Source organism: Eriocheir sinensis, chromosome 35 (genome assembly GCF_024679095.1).
Source record: "Eriocheir sinensis breed Jianghai 21 chromosome 35, ASM2467909v1, whole genome shotgun sequence".
NCBI classification, from domain to species: domain Eukaryota; kingdom Metazoa; phylum Arthropoda; class Malacostraca; order Decapoda; family Varunidae; genus Eriocheir; species Eriocheir sinensis.
In genome coordinates this window covers 2,584,188-2,604,197 of record NC_066543.1, presented here as the reverse complement: position 1 = coordinate 2,604,197, position 20,010 = coordinate 2,584,188, and the positions used below count along the sequence as shown (strand labels likewise).

The following is a 20,010-nucleotide window of genomic DNA, read 5'->3' as shown; positions in this document are numbered from 1 at the left end:
AGCAGGTACTCAGCATATAATGTAATGTAAATAATAATTTTTTTAAATCTTATTTCTGCTTGATTATGCAGGGCTTTCATGGAGGAACAATTTTGGATGAGGAAAGGTTGCCGGATGGCATATATATGTTTCTCGTTTACCAATAAATAATACAACAAGAATAATCAGCCACATTTTTATTAACAATATTGTTACTTATTGTATTGGTGTAATTATTACAAGCCCCAGAGAAACACAGGTAATTTACAATAATTGAAAAAATACCGTAGCTCAAGCTTCATGGGCACTGCAACCCTATACCTGCTAGTTGGCAACTCTGGAATATACCTCATATCTGTGCTGAGGGAGGGAGAAATTGATCTTGAAGTCCCTTGTGCTCTGCCCTATTGTGTGCCTCTGAGACATGGACACTAAAGAGTGACTTGAAGAGGCAAATTGACTACATACTTTTGTATAAGTGTCTGTGAAAGATTATGAGTACTGGTGGAATAATTTTTGTGTTAAATAAGTGATTACTTCATAAGACTATATCAAGGCCTATTGCCTGCATAGTCTGAACTCCAACTAGACTATATGGGCCTGGGGCATGCCACCCAGAAGACAGTCCTGCTTAGTGGGTTGTATCTGTAAGAGACAACTATCCAGGTGGAGGTGGCCAGGGAAGTTTCCACGAAACTCATGGCTGGAGCAAGTCGATGCACATTCATTCAAACTCCACCACATCCCTGAGGATTTACGTTCACATGTTTATTGCAGTTCATCATTTTCAGTTTTCCTTTTAGCATTTCTCTCATCTTTTAACATATTAACTATCATTATCTTGCTTGCTTGCTTTTTTTTTTTTTTTTTTTTTTTTTCTAAAACTGGCTCCAAAATCTCTTCCATATCCACCTACCCAGTTTCTAAGAAGCTTTGAAATTCCTCCACTGATTTACTCACAACTACCACATCATCTGAGTATAACAGTATGTATAAGTTTTCTTGTCCCTCTCGTGCATTCCTCTTGCTCTGACTGCTCGCTCTTCTGTCCACACACCAAGTAGCGTTGTTGATAGAAAACATCCTTGACCAATTCCTCTCTCTCAGAAAAGCCCATCCAGTCTGCTACTGAATTCTCTATTTTGTATTTAGCTTTTGTATTTTCTAACAATGTTAACTATCATTTCACTTTGGCCCCGTCATCTCTATTTGACACGGTTACTATTGTAATTTATTGATTTGGTATAAAGTAAAAAGTAAGGTAAGGTAAGTAAGCAAGAAAAGATGGCGCCACTATAAAACACCTGCCTGCGCCATGACGGACTGGGACCGGCTACCATCCCGGCCCCTCAAGAAAGCCTACCGGCGCTATTGGCTGACACGTAAAAAAAAAAAAAAAAAGTATAAAGTAAAGTAAAATCTGGAGAGGGATGAAGGGTGGATGATTTCATGACTCGTGCACATACGTAGTTTTCTGTGTACATCTTGATCACGCTGCAAACAAAACCCCTCGAACGTAGCTCAGCCTCATTTCCCTCATCACATTCACCCCATGAGAAGGTCAAGGAATAGTAGGATATAGAATCGTTACAGACCGTTATCTCTTATCAGTCACTAGAGTACACACACACGTCAGTCTGTTCTGGGATGGTAAGGTAAACACAAGCGAATCTTCCTCTTCCTGCCTCTAAGCCGCTCCACAGACCTCTACAGAAACTATTGAGTGCTCCTGACCCCCATGGCGTGTGGACTGAGAGCCTACACCAGGGCAATCAATCACAAACTAAGGTGTGCGTGTGTGTGTGTGTGTGTAACGAAGGGCGTTGTGTCACTGTTGTCGTGTGTGAGTTAAAAAAAGAAAGTGGAGAAGGCGGCCCTTGTCAAGATGATGATAAATTGAAATGTGAGAGATAATTAAGGGTACGAAAACAATGCACCTGTTAGCTTCAATGATTTATAAGCTTCAGGAGCACGAGAGTCGCATGCTTGGTCAGCTTTCTTCTAAGGGTATAATAAAAAATGCAGCTGTTAGCTTCAATTATTTAGCTTGAGGAGCACGAGAGTCGCATGTTTGGTCAGCCTTTTTCTAGCATGTCCACCTGGCGAGTACATCAAAGTTTTAACACTGGATGAATTGTCTCTTCGCGTGTTGGGATTGTCGGGTGCGTGTCAGGTGCGTGTCAGGTGGGTGGGTGGGGTGGGGGGTGGGCAGGTGAAGGGTGATCACGAAGGGCAGGTAAGCGTTGGTTTATTGATTATCCGGTATTGACTTGGTAAATTATAGGCTATTCTTTTTATTATATGATCAATTTACCGATGATTAACACTAAGTATATATAAACAAGTTTCGAACAGAGAGAGAGAGAGAGAGAGAGAGAGAGAGAGAGAGAGAGAGAGAGAGAGAGAGAGAGAGAGAGAGAGAGAGAAACAAGCTACCGACGTTATTGCTATTTCCAGTGTTGCCAGTTTTGCCGATTTATATTATTTGAGATAGGCCACATGGCTTTCGTTATTGATTTTATCCTTTCTAATTTTGTAGAGACGAAAATTTATTGATTTTCGTCATGATAAAAATAAATGTCAAATCAGAGTTATACAATTGTGACGAAACATTAGGAATTCTGGTGTGATGTGAGCGAGATACAATGAAGGGACAACAGCCCGTGTTTCTCAGCCTCTGAAAGCACTTGAGGACACTGCATTGCTATCACACAATAGTGCCACGGTAGATGGGATTTTTAAAACGTAAAGAGTAACAAGAATAAACCAAAACAGCGACTCATTTTAAACAGGTAGACATGCTGCTGACCACCCTAGGCCTATTATACATTGACTCTACCATTGTCATACGCCTATAATCTACAGAGACATTTTGAGAGCTATATATATATCTTGTGTATTATGGCATCCATCTTAGATTTCCACAAACTTTAGGTGCAAGTAGGCAGCGTTACACTAATCAGTCGGCTGAAGTAGTGCATGAAGGGAGGTAGTGGGCGGCGGAGAGGCGTGGGCGATAGCGGCGGTGATAAGCGGTAGTGAGTAGTGTTCCTGGCTGGAGTCATTGCCTGGTGGTAGTGACGGTGGTGGTGGCGGTCGTGAAGGTAGTGGCGGATGAGCAGGTGTAGCGTGACGTGCACACCTGCCTCTAGCGTGTAGGGACAGTGGTGGCGGTGGGAACTTGTGCGAGAGTGGACTCGGTCAACAGTTTGCCACTACCCTGAAGCTGCGAGTGATGTAAGTGTGTGTGTGAGAGAGAGAGAGAGAGAGAGAGAGAGAGAGGGTGGGGGGCGGGGGGAGATTAAGTAAAGCTAACGGATGGCATTGTTTGTAAGATTTATATACATATTCAGTTCATGATTTATATACATACAAATAAATCAATGTCGATAACTCTCTCTCTCTCTCTCTCTCTCTCTCTCTCTTGTGATCTTCATTGTTAAAGTTCAATGTGTGTGTGTGTGTGTGTGTGTGTGTGTGTCATGGCTAAGGGGTGCCAAAATTATCCCGTGGGTTCGATATGTCCACGATTATTGTAGGTTCTTCCATGCACGTAGCTGAATCCATTTTGAATCACAGGTTGCCATGATCTACGCGGTCCCATTTATCCTCCCTTTGAAGGTTATTGTTAGTGTAGACTGACATCCGGGAAAAGGTCATTCTCTCCTTAAATATCACCAACTCTTGCGACGCACACACACACACACACACACACACACAGGTTAATCTTGCCGCCCCGTCGATAAAAATGACGTAGCATGTACATTTATGTTGCCTGAATCTTTTGTGCCGGAGAAATCCTGAAGTCACGATTAGTCCTCGTCTATTTATGGTCATCCACTCGTCGAGGTCCTGCCAGTGTGGTGTCATCTGCCATCCACGTATCCTAAGACATCCCATCCTGATCCTGGCATGCGCGGAACCCGATGTATACAAACACAGTGTTGATATCGTGGTTTGTCCAGGCAAGATGGAGGCAAGATATACAAGGCGTGCAGGTTATCTCGTTTATCACATTTACTGAAATACAAGGGGTGCAGGTTATCTCCTTTATCACATTTACTGAAATACAAGGGGTGCAGGTTATCTCTTTTATCACATTAACCGACATACAAGGGTAGGATGTTATCTCTTATCACATTTCTCACTCTCTGAGGTACAAGGGGTGCAGGTTATCTCTTTTATCATATTTATTGACATACAAGGGGTGCAGGTTATCTCTTTTATCACATTAACCGACATACAAGGGTAGGATGTTATCTCTTATCACATTTCTCACTCTCTGAGGTACAAGGGGTGCAGGTTATCTCTTTTATCATATTTATTGACATACAAGGGGTGCAGGTTATCTCTTTTATCATATTTATTGACATACAAGGGGTGCAGGTTATCTCTTTTATCATATTTATTGACATACAAGGGGTGCAGGTTATCTCTTTTATCATATTTATTGACATACAAGGGGTGCAGGTTATCTCTTTTATCATATTTATTGACATACAAGGGGTGCAGGTTATCTTTTTTATCATATTTATTGACATACAAGGGGTGCAGGTTATCACATTTATCACATTTACAGACATACAAGGGGTGTAAGTTATCTCTTTTACACACACACACACACACACACACACACACATATATATATATATATATATATATATATATATATATATATATATATATATATATATATATATATATATATATATATATATATATATATATATATACGAGGGGTACAGACTATATCTCATCACATTTACTGACATACAAGGGGTGCAGGAAGAAACTTTGATATTTCAAGCAATTTTCAAATTCAGAACATACGTCATCATTTACTTAAAAAAAAAAAAAAAACTCATTATTATCGATTAAAAATATTTTTGAATCCTCAAGAGATAACGTCTTGTGAATTTATGAATACCGAATTGCTACCCAACCCTTTCAGCAATAGTCCGTGCAGTGAGGCGAGGTAGTTGAGTGATGGTTTCTTGGTTCGAAGCTCCGAGGACGCCCGGTCGACTCCTTAAATGGCAGCGTTAAGTGTAGGAGGATCAGTAGCCTTTCAAGAGCCAAAGCAAACGGTGCGTCGTCAGCTTCCTTGGTCTGGTGTTGTTGATATGATTTGCTTGACTTCGTAAGCGATGTGGCGGCCTGTTGTGCTTGTACAGTTATTAAGGTTCGTGGAGAGAGAGAGAGAGAGAGAGAGAGAGAGAGAGAGAGAGAGAGAGAATAGACCAAACAACTTGTAAACAGCCAAGATTACATAAGTGAATCATGGAGAGAACAAGAAACCTTTTTCTAAGACTTAGTACGTAATGTTTGTGACACGAAAACAAGCTTGCATACCCTTAAATACTCCCTCCTTGTTTCCTCACATTTACCTACCACCCTCCACACTCCCTCACCTCCCTCAGTCAACCGTGTCTCGTTAATCCTTTTGTTCCCCTTAAACCTGAACTGCCTTCTTTTCATCTTTTCGTGTCATTTCACATTTATCACCAACATATTACCCAATTCCCATAATCATCTTCAAACCATAAGAGGACTGACTATACGATTTTCCTACCCCGGCTACCTCCTATTCCCACTGGTATTGTGGTTTCCTCGCTCTTCCTTTCTCTCTCTCTCTCTCTCTCTCTCTCTCTCTCTCTCTCTCTCTCTCTCTCTCTCTCTCTCTCTCTCTCTCTCTCTCTCTCTCTCTCTCTCTCTCTCGTACACCCACCCACAAGCAAAAAAAAAAAAAAAAATGCAGAGATATGTAAAGTGTGTCCGTGTGTGAGTAGGGTGGGGGCTGCAGAATCTTCCCATACAGTACCCATTCAGTATAGGCTACATGCTCTCCATGACACCACCACCACCCCTCTTCCTCCTCTTTTTCTGCGGCTACAAACCCCACCCTTAATTAATCCTCTCTCTCTCTCTCTCTCTCTCTCTCTCTCTCTCTCTCTCTCTCTCTCTCTCTCTCTCTCCGCGCGCGCACGCACGCACACAGGCACACTCCGCTCCGGTGGCTCAATAGGTGCGAGGCTTAACGGGCAAACAGGCGGCGGTTCGAGCCCCGCTCAGGCCGGATTCTTTCGGTTGACTAGGAGTGGTCACTGTCCCCCCTCGAGCAAGGTGGATGGGGGGTGTGGTGTGTGAGGTCCTGACAGTACCCAGAGATCGACGATAATGAGCACTTGCTCTCGTCGGGAGGGTACCTGCTGGCAAAAGCGAGTCCAACTCATGATCAGGCCGTGGTGAATTACACACACGCACACGCCTTCAATAATCTTTACCTTCTTCTAATCCTTCCGTTAAGCCTCAGGTTAAGTCGTTACCGGCGTAGGTGTGACCTTCCAAAAGGTGACGGGAACTGCCACGTGACTTCTTTGACTCGTGCAGCAGTTTTCGAAGTGTTTATCAACAAATTTTAGCAGCACCAGAGGAGGAGGCGCTTTCGTAAACATTATCCCATATTTCAATTTTAGTAGTTATTCTTGGATATTTTTCATCGCAGGCGATAGAGGAACCATTTGTGGTGAGGACTGGACGTCTCAAAACACAACTCTGACAGTAATTGACTACATAATGCATGATCAATGAAAGCTCTCTTATCTATCCACACCTGCCATTCCGTTAATAAACCAATCAGCAGCACTGGACTATCAGCCTCCAGGTGGCTCCTAAAACGCGGGGGACTCGCGCCATCCAAGCCCTACAAGACTTAAACCACTCCCATTTTTCCTTCTTTTTGACCCATTCCCCCTCTCACTCGTTTGCCATCCTCATTTTTGCTCCCTGTCACTCCCCTCACTCCTTTGCGTACCTCATGTTTGATCATCATTCCCCTTCTCACACCTTTGCCAACCTCGATTTTTCTCAACCCCCTTCTCACTCCTTTGTGTACCTGTTTTGCTCCCCGTCACTTTTTTCACTCCTTTGCGTACCTCATTTTTGCACCCAGTCACCCCTCTCACTTCTTCGCAGTCTCATTTTTGCACCCAGTCACCCATCTCACTTCTTTGCCATCCTCACCCCACCCACACCCTTCTCAACTTCGTCATTCATTTTCGCGCCCCATCACCCTTTTTACTCCTATGCCATTCTCACTTCTGCACCCCATCATCCTTCTCATTCGTCTTCCCTATATATACTCATTTTCCCACACGCCCAACGCAGTACCTTTCCTTCCCTCATGAAGCCCTGTATCATCCCACGTTTATCTCCTCCAGGAAGCGGTTTGCGCCCTACTGTGTGTGCGTTGGAGTGGTCGTGGTACTGGTCACGTACTTTATCCTGATGCAGCCTGAACCTCCCCCTCCAGACACCCACTCCCAACCGGTGTTCTCCCTCGAGTGGCCAGGAGGTAAGACACGTACAGGATGAAAATGTAATGAAACGGTAACTGAAACTCCACCAAAGTATAAATTAGTCCGCCTGTAGTAACCGTGAAAACACACACACAAAAACACGAGTCCTCTGGCAAATGAAATTGTCTTTTGGTCATTTGGTTGCACGAGCGGAAGTTCAAATCCTCGCCTAGTGGAAAGTTGCTGCTGTTTCATATTCCAATCAGATCAATTTCCCAAGTGTTGTGAAAAAAAAGGAAGTAAAAATATTTCTGTGATACCCCCTTCAAATAAAATACCCAAACCTAAGAAAGTAATAATTCCACGAAGTTAAATAATGTAACCAAACCAAATGATTGTTGGGGTAATAACGCCCTCCTCTTAGTTAAGGCCGATAATGCTTTCGTTCTGTTTCGTCTGTTTGTCAGTCTATATATGTTACCAAAATATCTCTAAATCGGATTGTCAGTCACAAAATATACATGCGAACATCTGTGTGTGTGTGTGTGTGTGTGTGTGTGTGTGTGTGTTCGTTCATCTGTCATTCTTTCGCTCTCCATGTCAGCAAAGGGAGAGGAGAGTCACCCAGGCCTGCCCACACTGTACATCATCACACCCACCTACAAGAGGCCAGAACAAGTAAGCTTGCTGATGATGATGATATTGATGATGATGATGATAATAATAATAATAATAATAATAATAATAATGAGGCAGTTAATACTCCAAATCCCAGAAATATCAAGACTAAAAAAAATTACTGTTAGTGTTTCCTTTTACAAATGGTTGCTACTGTCCTTTAGTTCGTCAATGTGTATAGCAATAACTTTAAGTGATGTGTCTGCATGTTCATAAAAACCAAGGGTGGGAGGTTGTGGAGAGGAAGAAATAAGAGGAAGGGGCTGAAGATGAAGCAGTAAACACTTCTGACTGGAATGTAAAGAGTGTATGAATGAACACTTCTCTGCCACCACCACTGTCTCCCTTTCCCCACCTCCCATTAGTATGGACTTTGTGTTCTTATGTATTGCTCATATTTAGAAGGGGTTTGAGTTTAAGTGGACCTGATGGAGTGTGAAACTGATGCCTCACTGTCCACCTTCAGTCTTCTAAACCCAGTAGCAGCGGGGATCATGTTTCTTAATGGTCCCTCCAACCGAGAAAAATGAGAAAAAATCACCCCTCACACAAACCATTTCATAATATATATCGAAGCATTTGTGATCATATTATGTATCATCTATTTTGGGGTATAAATCATGGCACAAATTTGGCCCGTCGCTGCTACACGGTAAAGCCACAAATTTGGCCCGTCGCTGCTACCGGGTTAAGCTTGTCCCATGAGCCTTCAGTGACTCTTTGTGCTTCTTTTTTCTTTTCTTTTTTTACAGGTAAGGAAACAGCTCAAGGGCCACAAAAAAAAGGATTAAAGGAAAAAAAAAATGTAAAAAAAAAGGCCTGCTGAACATTATTATTTTAACCATTTAACATCTTAGCAGTATTATAATCTTTGTCATCACTGGTCATCATTATTCTCTTTACATTTTTCACTCACACTTTCATTTCAGATCCCCGAGTTGACGCGCCTCAGCCAGACCCTGATGCACGTCCCCAAACTGCACTGGCTGGTGGCTGACGACGCAACCCAGCTCAATCAAGATGTTGTAGACTACCTCAAGCACACTGGCCTCCCCTTCACCTACATGCTCAGTGAGTCTCTTAACCCATCCGTTATGATATAGCATCATCCTTGACAAGAGCACTTAGCTTGTATGCTGCTCCCGTTCTCTCAAAACTTAAGGTTTTTAGTATTTGAAGCGACACTACCTTAGTTTCTAACCTTTGGTAAAAGTGATGGTATCATATGAAAGCTAAATTAAAGACGGACCTTTTGTCTAACACATTTTTTATTTCTCTTTTAGTCATGATTATATATATGTATATAGTTTTCTCTATAGAGGCATTTTTTTTTTTTTCCATGCATTGTCAAAATGTGTTATGGACAAAATGTAGCAGTGGGTACAAATATTTTGTGGACCAGCAGCCAAAGGGTAATACTTCTAAAAGTAAGCAGATGTGTTGCATAGAATCAAGATGTTTTTTGAAGAAAAAAATTTGTTTTCTCAAACTATTCGTCAAAATTTCATCAGATTTCATTTTTTTCTTAATTTCATTGTAACAATAATAGGTATACGAAAAATCTTTTGAGGAGCCGGAAAAACAGTTTGCTTTCAAGAGTATCAGGCAGAGGGTCCCTTGAGTTACTATATAGTGGGCATGCATAGAAGTGGATCGAGGCTATGGCCATAGCTGGGCACGATAACAGAAAACCTTATTCCCGATAACCGTTAACTGATAATGAAAAACCTTAACGGCGATAACCGATATTCGTTAACTAGAGACAGAAATATAGGCGATAACCGATACCCGATATAAATCCACAATTCCGATACTAGCTAGCGATAAGCCTGATAGGCGAAAACGATACTATATTGATATTTCAGATAGAACTACATTGATGAATTCAGATTTTCATTATCTGTGTTTTAGGAAACTTACAAAACCTTAAAACCACACGTTGACACGTACATATGGACGTTAATACTAGAAATGCCTGAACCGGTGTTGTGTTATTTGGCGTCCCCACCGTCAAAAATTGTTTACAAACACTGGTCTCTCTTGAACGGTGCATGCTCAGACCAGCAAGCGTAGACCTGTACAGTCTCACAAAGCTTTTAAACCGTAATTAAGAGTTGCTGGAAGGCTGAATCAGACATATAGTACAACTACCACCATCCTCGCTGTTTCTAGGACGACACTCTGTACGAGTTGTATTTATATGTACAGAGTGTACGTCGTTCTAGAAACAGCGAGGATGGTGGTACTGTATGTTTGATTCAGCTTTCCAACAACTCTTAATGTGTTAAAAAAGCATTGTGAGACTGTACAGGTCTACACTTAATGGTCTGAGCATGCGCAGTTCACGAGAGACCAGTGTTTGTACACAAAAGCGCCAGCTTTTGACGATGGGACACCAAATAACACAACACCGGGTGCCTTCAATACCATGACATGCTCACAAACGAATATGGAATATCAAATTTGAGGCAGTGAATAATCATTTTTGGGGCAAAGTTAAATGATTTTTCTCTATGATATATTGATTTTTGAGTAGCATAAAAAAAAATAACCTAGTGTTTTAATTTTCATGACCCAAGTATGAAATCTCATCACCGAAGATATTTCATACCCCGAAGTTTTTTCATACAACACCGGGCCACGCATGCGCAGTAAGGAGACAAAAAAAAATTCCTGAGAGGCGGAAAAAAAGTAGCGATTATCGCTAGTTTGGTTACAAAAGTAACGAAGATACCGATATATATTTAAATTAGTAGCGGATGGTCGATAATCCGATTTTGTTATCAGCGATACAGTATCGCGATAACTTATCGCGATAACACCCGGCTATGGCTGTGGCATGGGTTTACTGCTTGCTGTCAATTGTTTTCTAGCCTTTTCTTTTTATTCTATGGTTCTCAGTTTGTTGCTTGAATCAAGTGTGAGTGGGTGGGGGTATGTGTGTGTGGGTGGGTGACTTGAATCAAGTGTGAGTGTGGGTGGGGGTATGTGTGTGTGGGTGTGTGGGTGACTGTGTGGATTGGTTCACATCATAGCTGTACCAACCATCTCCTCACCTTCTTTTACACCATCCCTGGCAGCACCCATGCCAGAGAGGTTCAAGAGGCAGTGGTTTGGGATGCTTCCCAAGGGTGTGGCAAACCGTAACGGGGCGATAGCATGGCTGCGGAAACATGCATCGGGGGGCGTCCTATACATGGCTGATGATGACAACACTTACGATCTGCGTATCTTCAAGGAGGTATGTCTGCGGGTATATGTTTTTATTCAACTCCTTTGCAAATTGTATCATTACTGAATGTGATTGTGTATGCAGATAGGCTTCCATTGAGTTTATCTTCACCATTAGTAATTTATGTAATTTGTAGCTCATCCAGGTGTAATAATAATAAGAGCATTAATTCTTCCACTTCCACAACTCTTATTGTTGATACTATCAACTCAATTACAGCCTCTATTAGGACTCCTCTGCCCTGCCTGAGTACCATTCCCTCCACAGATGCGGCACACAAGGAAGGTGTCCATGTTCCCTGTGGGCCTCGTGACAAAGACGGGATTGTCCTCGCCGGTGCTGCAGAATGGTCGCTGGGTCGATTGGTTTGATGGCTGGATCGTTGACCGAACTTTCCCTGTTGACATGGCTGGTTTTGCTGTCTCTGTGCCCTTCCTCCTCTCGGTAATACATGAGTGTGAGTGTGTGTGTGTGTGTGATTTTTACCTAGTTGTATTCACCTAGTTCTGGTATATAGGAGAGGAGTTATGCTTGTACTGTCCCGTCTCTATATCTACTATGATCCTGCTTGGCCTTAAATTCATGAATCATCTTTGCATGGACCACATCTCTTGTGGAAAGCTGTTCTTCTGTCTCTTCAACAGGCTTCCTTTTTCATCTTCCTTCCATGGCCTCTCGATTTTCTTGGTCCCATAATATTGGATCATCTTTGTCCACTTTTTCCATCTCACTCAGATCTCTCTCTCTCCTCTGTTCCAGTGTTGGTAGGTTCAGCTGCTTCAAGTTCTCTTCATATGATAAATTTCTTTGTCTGCAACCAGCTTTGTTGCTGCCCTCAGAATCCTCTCTACTTTTCTTGTATTTGTCTTCGTACTCAGTGACCATACTATTGCTGGTGTGTGTGTGTGTGTGTGTGTGTGTGTGTGTGTGTGTGTGTGTGTGTGTGTGTGTGTGTGTGTGTGACTGATTGATCAATTTACACCTGCCTCAGCTTAAAATAAGATAATGCCCCTGATATGAAGTAATTACTGATGATGATATTGAACTGTTGTTGTATGGAATGTGCCTGATTATTATTAGTCAATTATTTATTTAGCATGAAGCCAATTTTCCTTAATAAATAACTACAAAATTCAACTACTGAAATATCAGAGATCACTGAAGGAGATAAATATTTTTAAAGTCACAAACAAATCTGCTACATAATCTCACTCCTAGTCATTGTGCTTGTAATCAGGAAACCTTTTCTACCACACGGTTATCTACACACTTAATCTTCACAGGTGCCGGATGCAGGAATGCCTTACATCCCTGGCTATGAAGAGACAGGTTTCCTCAACAGCTTGCATGTGACTGTAAATGATATTGAGTTTCTGGCCAGCAACTGTACCAAGGTAAGGATGTTAAGCATACATTACCTAAATAGATATGTAAGAAGTCACAAGGCTTAAAAGTTTTAATTGATAAATATTTAACACATTCTTGCAAATTTGTAGACACTCCTAAGTCCTTGTGAATACTCAGACATACACTCTTTGATAAGGCCCCAAGGAATGCACAATTGTAGAGACTATTTTTTTGTCATGAATGACCAGACACGACCAGAAGCACTCACCCTTATTTATTTTATTTTCTTTCTTGAGGGGTCTGGATGGTAGCCTGCCCCAGCCTGTCATGGCGCAGGCAAGTGTTTATATAGTGGCGCCTTCTTTTCTTGGCTCATGCTGCCCCCCGGAGCTCGTTCTTGATTCACTTGGATGGTTTCCTCTAGAGACTGGGTTGATGGGTGGTCTTCAGGACAGTATGTGGGTAGTCTTAAGCCACTCAGCGGTGACTGAAAATTCCCAGGTGGTAGCGGCGGATTCGAACCCACGTTGTCCATCACACAGTGAATGTGGGGCCCGCATGTTAACCACTCAGCCACCGCCTACCCTTGTTCTTGTACCATTTGTATGTCAATGAAAAAAAGCAGTATTCACAAGGCAGAAAGTGGGCTTATCTTCTAAATGGTGATAGACCAATTATTGGGTCTTCCTTCACCTCTAGTAAAGTCATATATTCTAGCATAAGACCCAGTCTATGTTTGGATTACACCTTATTCCCATTTGCAAACATGGTAGGTGCTCTTATTCTTTTTTTATTTGGTTGGAGGAAGGCCAATCCTACAAGTCATCAAGGCCTCTGCCCCAATTGTGCTGACTTGCAGGTTTTAATCTACTATTTTTCTCTAATTAGCATTTATGTCCACAAGTCGAAACTTTTTTATATTCTGTGTTGCCATGCATTTTCCAACTTCATTTACCTGCTACAGACTATTGATGTGTTGTGCTGTCACCCTTTTTATCTCTGCCAAGGAGATCTGCTCAAAGTGGTGTGCTTCCAGATATATGTGTGGCACACTCGGACGGAGAAGAACCATCCTTCCACCAGGGACATATTAGACAAGAAGTATGATGGAACCAATCTCAGACAGCTACAGAAAGGGATGATAATCAAATAACAGGAGTTGAGAATTTATTTAACTGCTCCTTTCGCTCTTTTTCACTCATTATCACCCCATTCACATCACAGCTATATCTTCCCCATTCTTCCTTTCTTTCTCTCTGTCTGACTTGACCTTGTTATAGTGACTCAGGATAATCTATTTAATAAAATTACAGTAGACTGAAAATGAATTACATGGGCCTTATTTTTAAAGAGCAAACTTCCTAAAAATCAGACAAACATGCAGATGAGCAGAGATTTTATTATTTATATTTTTTTTCTATATATTTTTACAGGAAAGGAAGCCACTCAAGGGCATAAAAAAAAGTATAGGAAAAAAAAGCCTGCTAAATGCTGCTCCTAAAAAAAGGTAAAAGTAAAGAGTGGCCAAAAGAGAGGTCAATTTTGGGTGGAGGGGTGTCTTGATATTCTCCTCTTGAAAGAGGCCAAGTCATGCAGGAGGAAATACAGATGAAGGAAGGCTGTTTCAGAATTTACCAGTGAAAGGGATGAAAGAATTTAGATGCAGGTTAACTCTTGCAGAAGGGGTTTAGACAGCATAAGGATGAGCTAGAGTAGAATTTAAGAGGTAGAAAACTGCTAGTAAAAGGAGGAGAGTTGATGAGACGAAGAGCCTTTGACTCCAGAGATGGGAAGAATAAGAAGAAAATACATTCCGAGATGAGGAAAGTGACTTCACATCCCATTCTTTCTGTGAGTAGAAGTTTGAACATGTACCTGTAGTCTAGTTAAGTAAGGAGAGATTAAAATTGTGTATTTATTGGTATACATGCAAGATGATTGTGAGGAAATGTTTAATGTAGATAGAGGGAGATATAGACACAGACCTGGAATTGGAATTCAAGGAAAGGGAGAAAATAGTTTAGCAATTGGTGCTGGTTTTTTGAGTTGGTGATAACTAACACCTCTCAACAAAAGGAGAGCTTGGAATAATACAGTTAGTGTCCTCTCGAGCTAACTTCTCATAGGTTATCTTATTCTAAAAGTACATTTAATTTTTCTGTGCCAGTCACACGTGTATTTCAGAATTACAGAAAATTGGCTTTCTCAATAAGTGTAATTCAGCTTAGACCCCAATCGATCGGTCAATACAAGTGTAAAAAGATATCTACTGATAGTATCATATTAAATTCCTTTTATTAATTTTGCTGCTACATTTTTAAATTCCTTTTATTAATTTTGCTGCTACATTTGAGTATTGCTGTTCAGTATTTATATATTGTGCAGATTACTTTTAAACTCTTAGACCTAATTATCCATTAATTTCAAAGGTTTAACCACTTTTAAGTTTAGTTAACAGGTTTGCCTAAATCAAATTATTCAGCTTTCTCAGCCAGTTATTTTAACACAGCCCAATTTCTGGAAGCTTTGTTCCAGATGTAAATAAATCTCATAAAATTATTGTGAAGGCCAAGAACTTGCATTTGTTTATGAATGGGGTAAATAGTTTTTTCTTCCGTTTTTTTCAAATTTTATCCTTCTCTCATATGGCTGGTACCCAGTTGAGTATGCAGATATTGGAACTCTCCAGAGACTGACATTCTCAGTCTATTATAATAATGTCACCTCTTCCTACTTAGTATTAGTAAAGGTAAAGTTGGGTGCATATGCTATAGTTGTATGTGTCTGCAGTGCTCATCTCTGTCACATTACCCCTTGGAGCCTATGGTGGGAAGAATTAATTGATTAAACCATTACCCCGGGACATGGGTCAGTGTGACGTCTGAGTTGCCACACTCTACCTTCCCTGGTTTCCCCAGGTACCCCATCTAGCAGCCAGCCAGCCAGAAAGAGAGGATAAACAGATTGGTGAGCTGCATACAGACTGCCCATGCATCACCTCTCCCACCCCACAACACCAAGCCAAGAGACTGCCATGCATCACAACACCAAGCCAAGAGACTGCCTGTGCATCACCCCACCCCACAACACCAAGCCAAGAGACTGCCCACGCATCACCTCTAGCCACCCTACCCTACAACACCAAGCGAAGAGACTGCCTGTGCATCACCCATCCCATCCCATCCCACCCCACAACACCAAGTCAAGAGGCCGGTTTAATTTTTAGTGGCTAGCTACAAATTGGGTGCCCCAGGTTCGAATATACTGTGCATCGCCCACCCCACAACACCAAGTCAAGAGGCCGGTTTAATTTTTAGTGGCAAGCTACAAATTGGGTGCCCCAGGTTCGAATATATACTAAGTCAATAATACTTCAAAATGCCTCCGGAGGAACACTAATCAGTATCTGGTCATAGAAGAAAGAAATTGTATCCCATTAATTTATTTAGTCTGCAGATCTAGACATTTGCTAAGCAGAGTTTCTATAATTTATATGCAGAACAAAACCAGTTTGAGAAGTCAAGTTGACTAATCTGCAACAGATTGATGGTAGACTTGTCACCACTGCAAGGGGACTTTCCATCTAGACTTGTGCAGGTGACTTGTTGGACAGTTGCAGTGCTGAGGTCCCATCCACATGGGAATACACTGTCAGACCGACAAAAGCGAGGGTTTTGCCCATCCACCGCTCACTCACTCGCCTCTGCCTCGCTTTTGTATGTATATGCTGCTGACAGTGTGGATGGAGCTGAACAGTGATTAAACTTCTTTGAGGATTGCAAAAGCTGGCAGCTTCTACAATGCAAGACACCTGAATTCATGACCAGAGCTATGATAGAAATTATTTTGTCTCAAAGTATAGGAATACTTTGTAATGTGCTTCAGCTAAATAAATATCCTGGTGCAAACACTCTTCTGGTTTATTTAAGAAAAAAGCTTCCAGTTGTTCTCGGGACAGCTTTTAGGTATTTTGGACTTAAATGGTCTTTCTGCATCTTTTCAGCATTTTGTTCCAGTTCTGGAAAATTGGGCAACTTTTTAGACCATTTGGGCTTTTTATTTCTGCCCTAAGCAATAATCTTTTCAACATTTTGTGCCAGTTCTGGAAAATTAGTGAATATGCCAATACAGCATTATTTTAAGTTACAAGTATAGTGAACTACCTGACAAGGGGGATGGGAGGTTGTGGTTGTGGGTATGGTGAGAGAGTGGAGACGTGCTGCACACAACCGCAGCCTCCTTTGCTTGCGTCATCGGGTACGTAACATCTGACGACGGCTTTCCTCTCTTGCTGAGCGGATTCTTGGTCTCGTCATGCTGCCCTGCCCAAGAATTCTGTCATCTCCACTGCCACCAATCTGTTGAGATAAACCAGGTAAAGAAATATGTTTAAAAGATGCCCGTCCTTATTCTTATCATGTTCTTTATGTATCTGTAACCTCCCTACTGGGTGAACTCAAGGGAAGCCGACAATCAGACCCCAACAAGAAAGCCTACTGGCGCCATAGGCCGAAAAGTAAAAACAAAAAGATCCAAAAGATTGTACAGTAATCATTGTTCTAGGCACATGAAAATCTAAAATCCATGGTTTGACCACAGCTATGGAGGTGGGAACGAAGTTGAAAAGCCATGCTAAACACTGGACCACGGAGGCTTTGACCTTGACCGGTACAAACTCACCAACCTCTAACCTTCTTCCTAACCACCCCCAACTTCCTTTTTATTCTATACTACCTCCTTCCCACCTTCCCCCTTCATAAAGGTTATTCAGCCCCAAAACCTCCTTTACGCCTCAACCTACTCCCTAACCACCAACACCGCCACGTCAACCCCACAACCTACTTCTCGATCACCGCAACCTCATCCCCCCACAATCTACTACGTACTCGACCTCCACAGTCCACACCATCCTTTAACGAGATCCACTGAAAATCCTAAACTCGTGTTCCGATAGCATGGAAAAATATGCATCAAATCGGAGGACACATAGCTAAACGATACAAAAGAGATAACATACGCAAAGTTACCCAACTGATGAAACGACTAGAAGGGTAATAGTAGGTAATAGAAGCAGTACACACCTTTCTTTCGTGGCGGCGAGTCTCGGGATGCTGGAACAACCGCTGAACCATCTCGGACAGGGCAGGGCCTTGTATCCTCCCTACGAAGAGCTGGTGTCGACGAAAACCTGGGAGTATTACGACATATCAGAGGACACATAGCTAAAATACAAAAAAAGATACTACATGCAAAATTACTCAACTAAAAAAGACAACGCAAGGGTAAAAAAGGAAAGACACCGCGAGTCTCGTACCGTGGTTTGAACAGTCGTATAATCATTCGAGCAGGACAGGGCCTCGTATCCTCCCCACGAAGAGTTCATGCCGACAAAAACCTGCAATACCACAACACATCAGAGGACAGACAACTAAAGAGATACAAAAAAATAATGCATGCAAAGTTACTCAGCTGAAAAATACGGCTACAGGAGTTGTATAGAGAAGACAAACACCGTGTTTGCGTCGTGTTTGAAACACGACGCACCTTACCTCCGTGGCGCCTCCACCGTGACTGAGCCGCGCAGGTGCGAGCTCAGGTGCTGCCAACTCCCACCTCAGTGTCATCAACCTTACCCCAGAGTATAAGAAAATCTTTACGAGATATTAGTTTCCTTTCATCTCACTGGCATATCTTTTTATTACCATTTTTTGTAGCCTGCTCTGATTTATACAACAGCTTCTTCCACGAAATTACCTTTAGTATATAGTACAAGGAGATCCCCGATGTTTCTTCTCACACATCCCAAAGGCAACTCTCTAAAAAACTAAGACAGATTGAACTATCAGTTTAGTAACGAGCAATTAACTAACATGTTTTTTTTCGACTTGTGGCTTAGGTTGTCGGAATGCTGAAAAAGTTTGAAGAAACATCCACCATTTCACCTCAAAAGCAGCTCCCTCATACAGCCACGTATATATACAAACTGCATATTCAGAATGACAATCGCCTCTTATCTTGCCTTTTTATGTGTCTTTAATGAGCCACAGCACCCATTACCTCGTTCTGAGCTCCTTTACAACCTGGCCAGAAGACACAGAGGACACGATGCAATGAACTTGATGGTACTTTGTCCACCGCTCAACCATACTCTGACCCTTTCTATGCGTCTTTAACAACACACATTCTGAACTATACTCTGACCCTTCCTCCTTATGTAACAAGCCACACGCCAAACACATCTGCAAGAGAAACGCGGCTTGAGAAAGTCTTTGTGGCCTGGAAAGCGGACCACCGAGGACGACGATAGAATGAGATGATAATTTGTCCGCAGCTCATGAACGAGGGATGAGCGCGTCTTTACGGTCCGTTGTTCCCGTTACGGAGCTTCTTTATTCAAGCCTCATTCGAATCGACTCAGAATATGACGCGCCTTTACCATAATTGAATCTGGTTTCATTACTCACTTGTTGACTTGGATGTGACTCGTGTGACGTAACGGTTTGCTGATCTTTATTTGATAGCTCCTAAGCGAATGGAAATATGAGAAAAAAACAGCAAACAATGCGAATATATTACGGGCAACCGAGGCGAGGTGGGCACACGAGCTGTTAGTTAGTGACGTGATAAACGCCGACTAAACTAAACGTGTGGATTGAGAGAATGAAACTGTGTGTAGTTCAACTCCTGTCACTCCAAAGACCTTCATCTATCACTAAACTCCTTACTCCACACTCTCTAGATTCATAGTTATTGTAATTGATAAACACCAGCATATCAAACTTTTCCTTTTATTGAAACATGTGTCAGATCAGTGGGCCAACAGTGAGACGCACACCAACATGTACAATCCGGCTAACCAACACTGAACAATAATCAGAAGGGAGACTTATATATATTTATAACAGCATCTGAGGCAAGTATCACATCACGATCAATACAGAGGTGGTGCCGAGGCCGCCCAGGTGACGAAGGAAACTAAACACTGCCAGTTTGACCTTCCACGTCCTCCAGCTGGCCGACCAACTCACGGTGAGGTGAAATGAGGCCTGACACACGGGGCCGAGACGGTGCCCGGGAGTGTCCGCCTGACTGATGCAACGTTCGCTGGTTATGAAACAGTCAATTTAAGGCCTCGTGCTTGCCGGACCCAACGCAGGTGGGACTTCTGAACACGCGGGGCCGCTGAGAGAAATACTGGCTAAAGGAAGAACCTCGGGGGTCGTGCACGCACACTGCCTGGCGCCGCTTGGACAGACTGGGCGGCGTCCCCCTACCGGTGCACTTGGGCAGCCTCTCTCACCCAGCAACAATATACAAATGGTCTAACCTAAAGCTGCACATAGGCTGTTCTTTTCATCGCCCGAGAGGGAGGCGACGAGCTCAGGAGTGGCGGCGGCTGCCGCCCTTGCTCCTAATTCTCTCCTCGCAGATCAGAGCTATAAGTGGTACCCTAGACTAGGACATGAGAAGGCAAAC

General features: G+C 42.4%; 1 protein-coding gene and 1 long non-coding RNA gene across 11 annotated transcripts; one reads left to right on the top strand and one right to left on the bottom strand.

Annotated features, from left to right (window-relative positions):
* Window positions 1-1,608: 1,608 nt before the first annotated feature.
* Window positions 1,609-16,445, top strand: LOC127007256 (galactosylgalactosylxylosylprotein 3-beta-glucuronosyltransferase P-like). Of its 7 annotated transcripts, none has more exons than XM_050877999.1 (9): window positions 1,609-1,767; window positions 7,200-7,333; window positions 7,882-7,955; window positions 8,885-9,026; window positions 11,036-11,196; window positions 11,455-11,644; window positions 12,471-12,581; window positions 13,571-14,385; window positions 15,453-16,445. In XM_050877999.1, exons 1-7 carry the CDS (start codon window positions 1,718-1,720, stop codon window positions 12,506-12,508), a joined length of 789 nt encoding a protein of 262 aa, XP_050733956.1. In that variant the 5' UTR covers window positions 1,609-1,717; the 3' UTR covers window positions 12,509-12,581; window positions 13,571-14,385; window positions 15,453-16,445. The 7 variants fall into 7 exon arrangements, with proteins under 7 accessions (XP_050733956.1, XP_050733950.1, XP_050733949.1 ...); XM_050877993.1 differs by having other exon boundaries at window positions 1,610-1,767; window positions 11,455-11,631; window positions 15,466-16,445; XM_050877992.1 differs by having other exon boundaries at window positions 1,610-1,767; window positions 11,455-11,631.
* A 118-nt stretch (window positions 16,446-16,563) lies between these two features.
* LOC127007254 (uncharacterized) lies at window positions 16,564-18,606 on the bottom strand. Of its 4 annotated transcripts, none has more exons than XR_007760134.1 (5): window positions 18,592-18,606; window positions 18,079-18,162; window positions 17,849-17,929; window positions 17,616-17,722; window positions 16,564-16,892 (listed from the first exon to the last, which is right to left on the bottom strand). It is a non-coding gene; the product is annotated as an uncharacterized LOC127007254 (long non-coding RNA). The 4 variants fall into 4 exon arrangements; XR_007760136.1 differs by having other exon boundaries at window positions 18,084-18,162; XR_007760133.1 differs by lacking the exon at window positions 18,592-18,606 and adding an exon at window positions 18,289-18,303.
* Window positions 18,607-20,010: the final 1,404 nt, after the last annotated feature.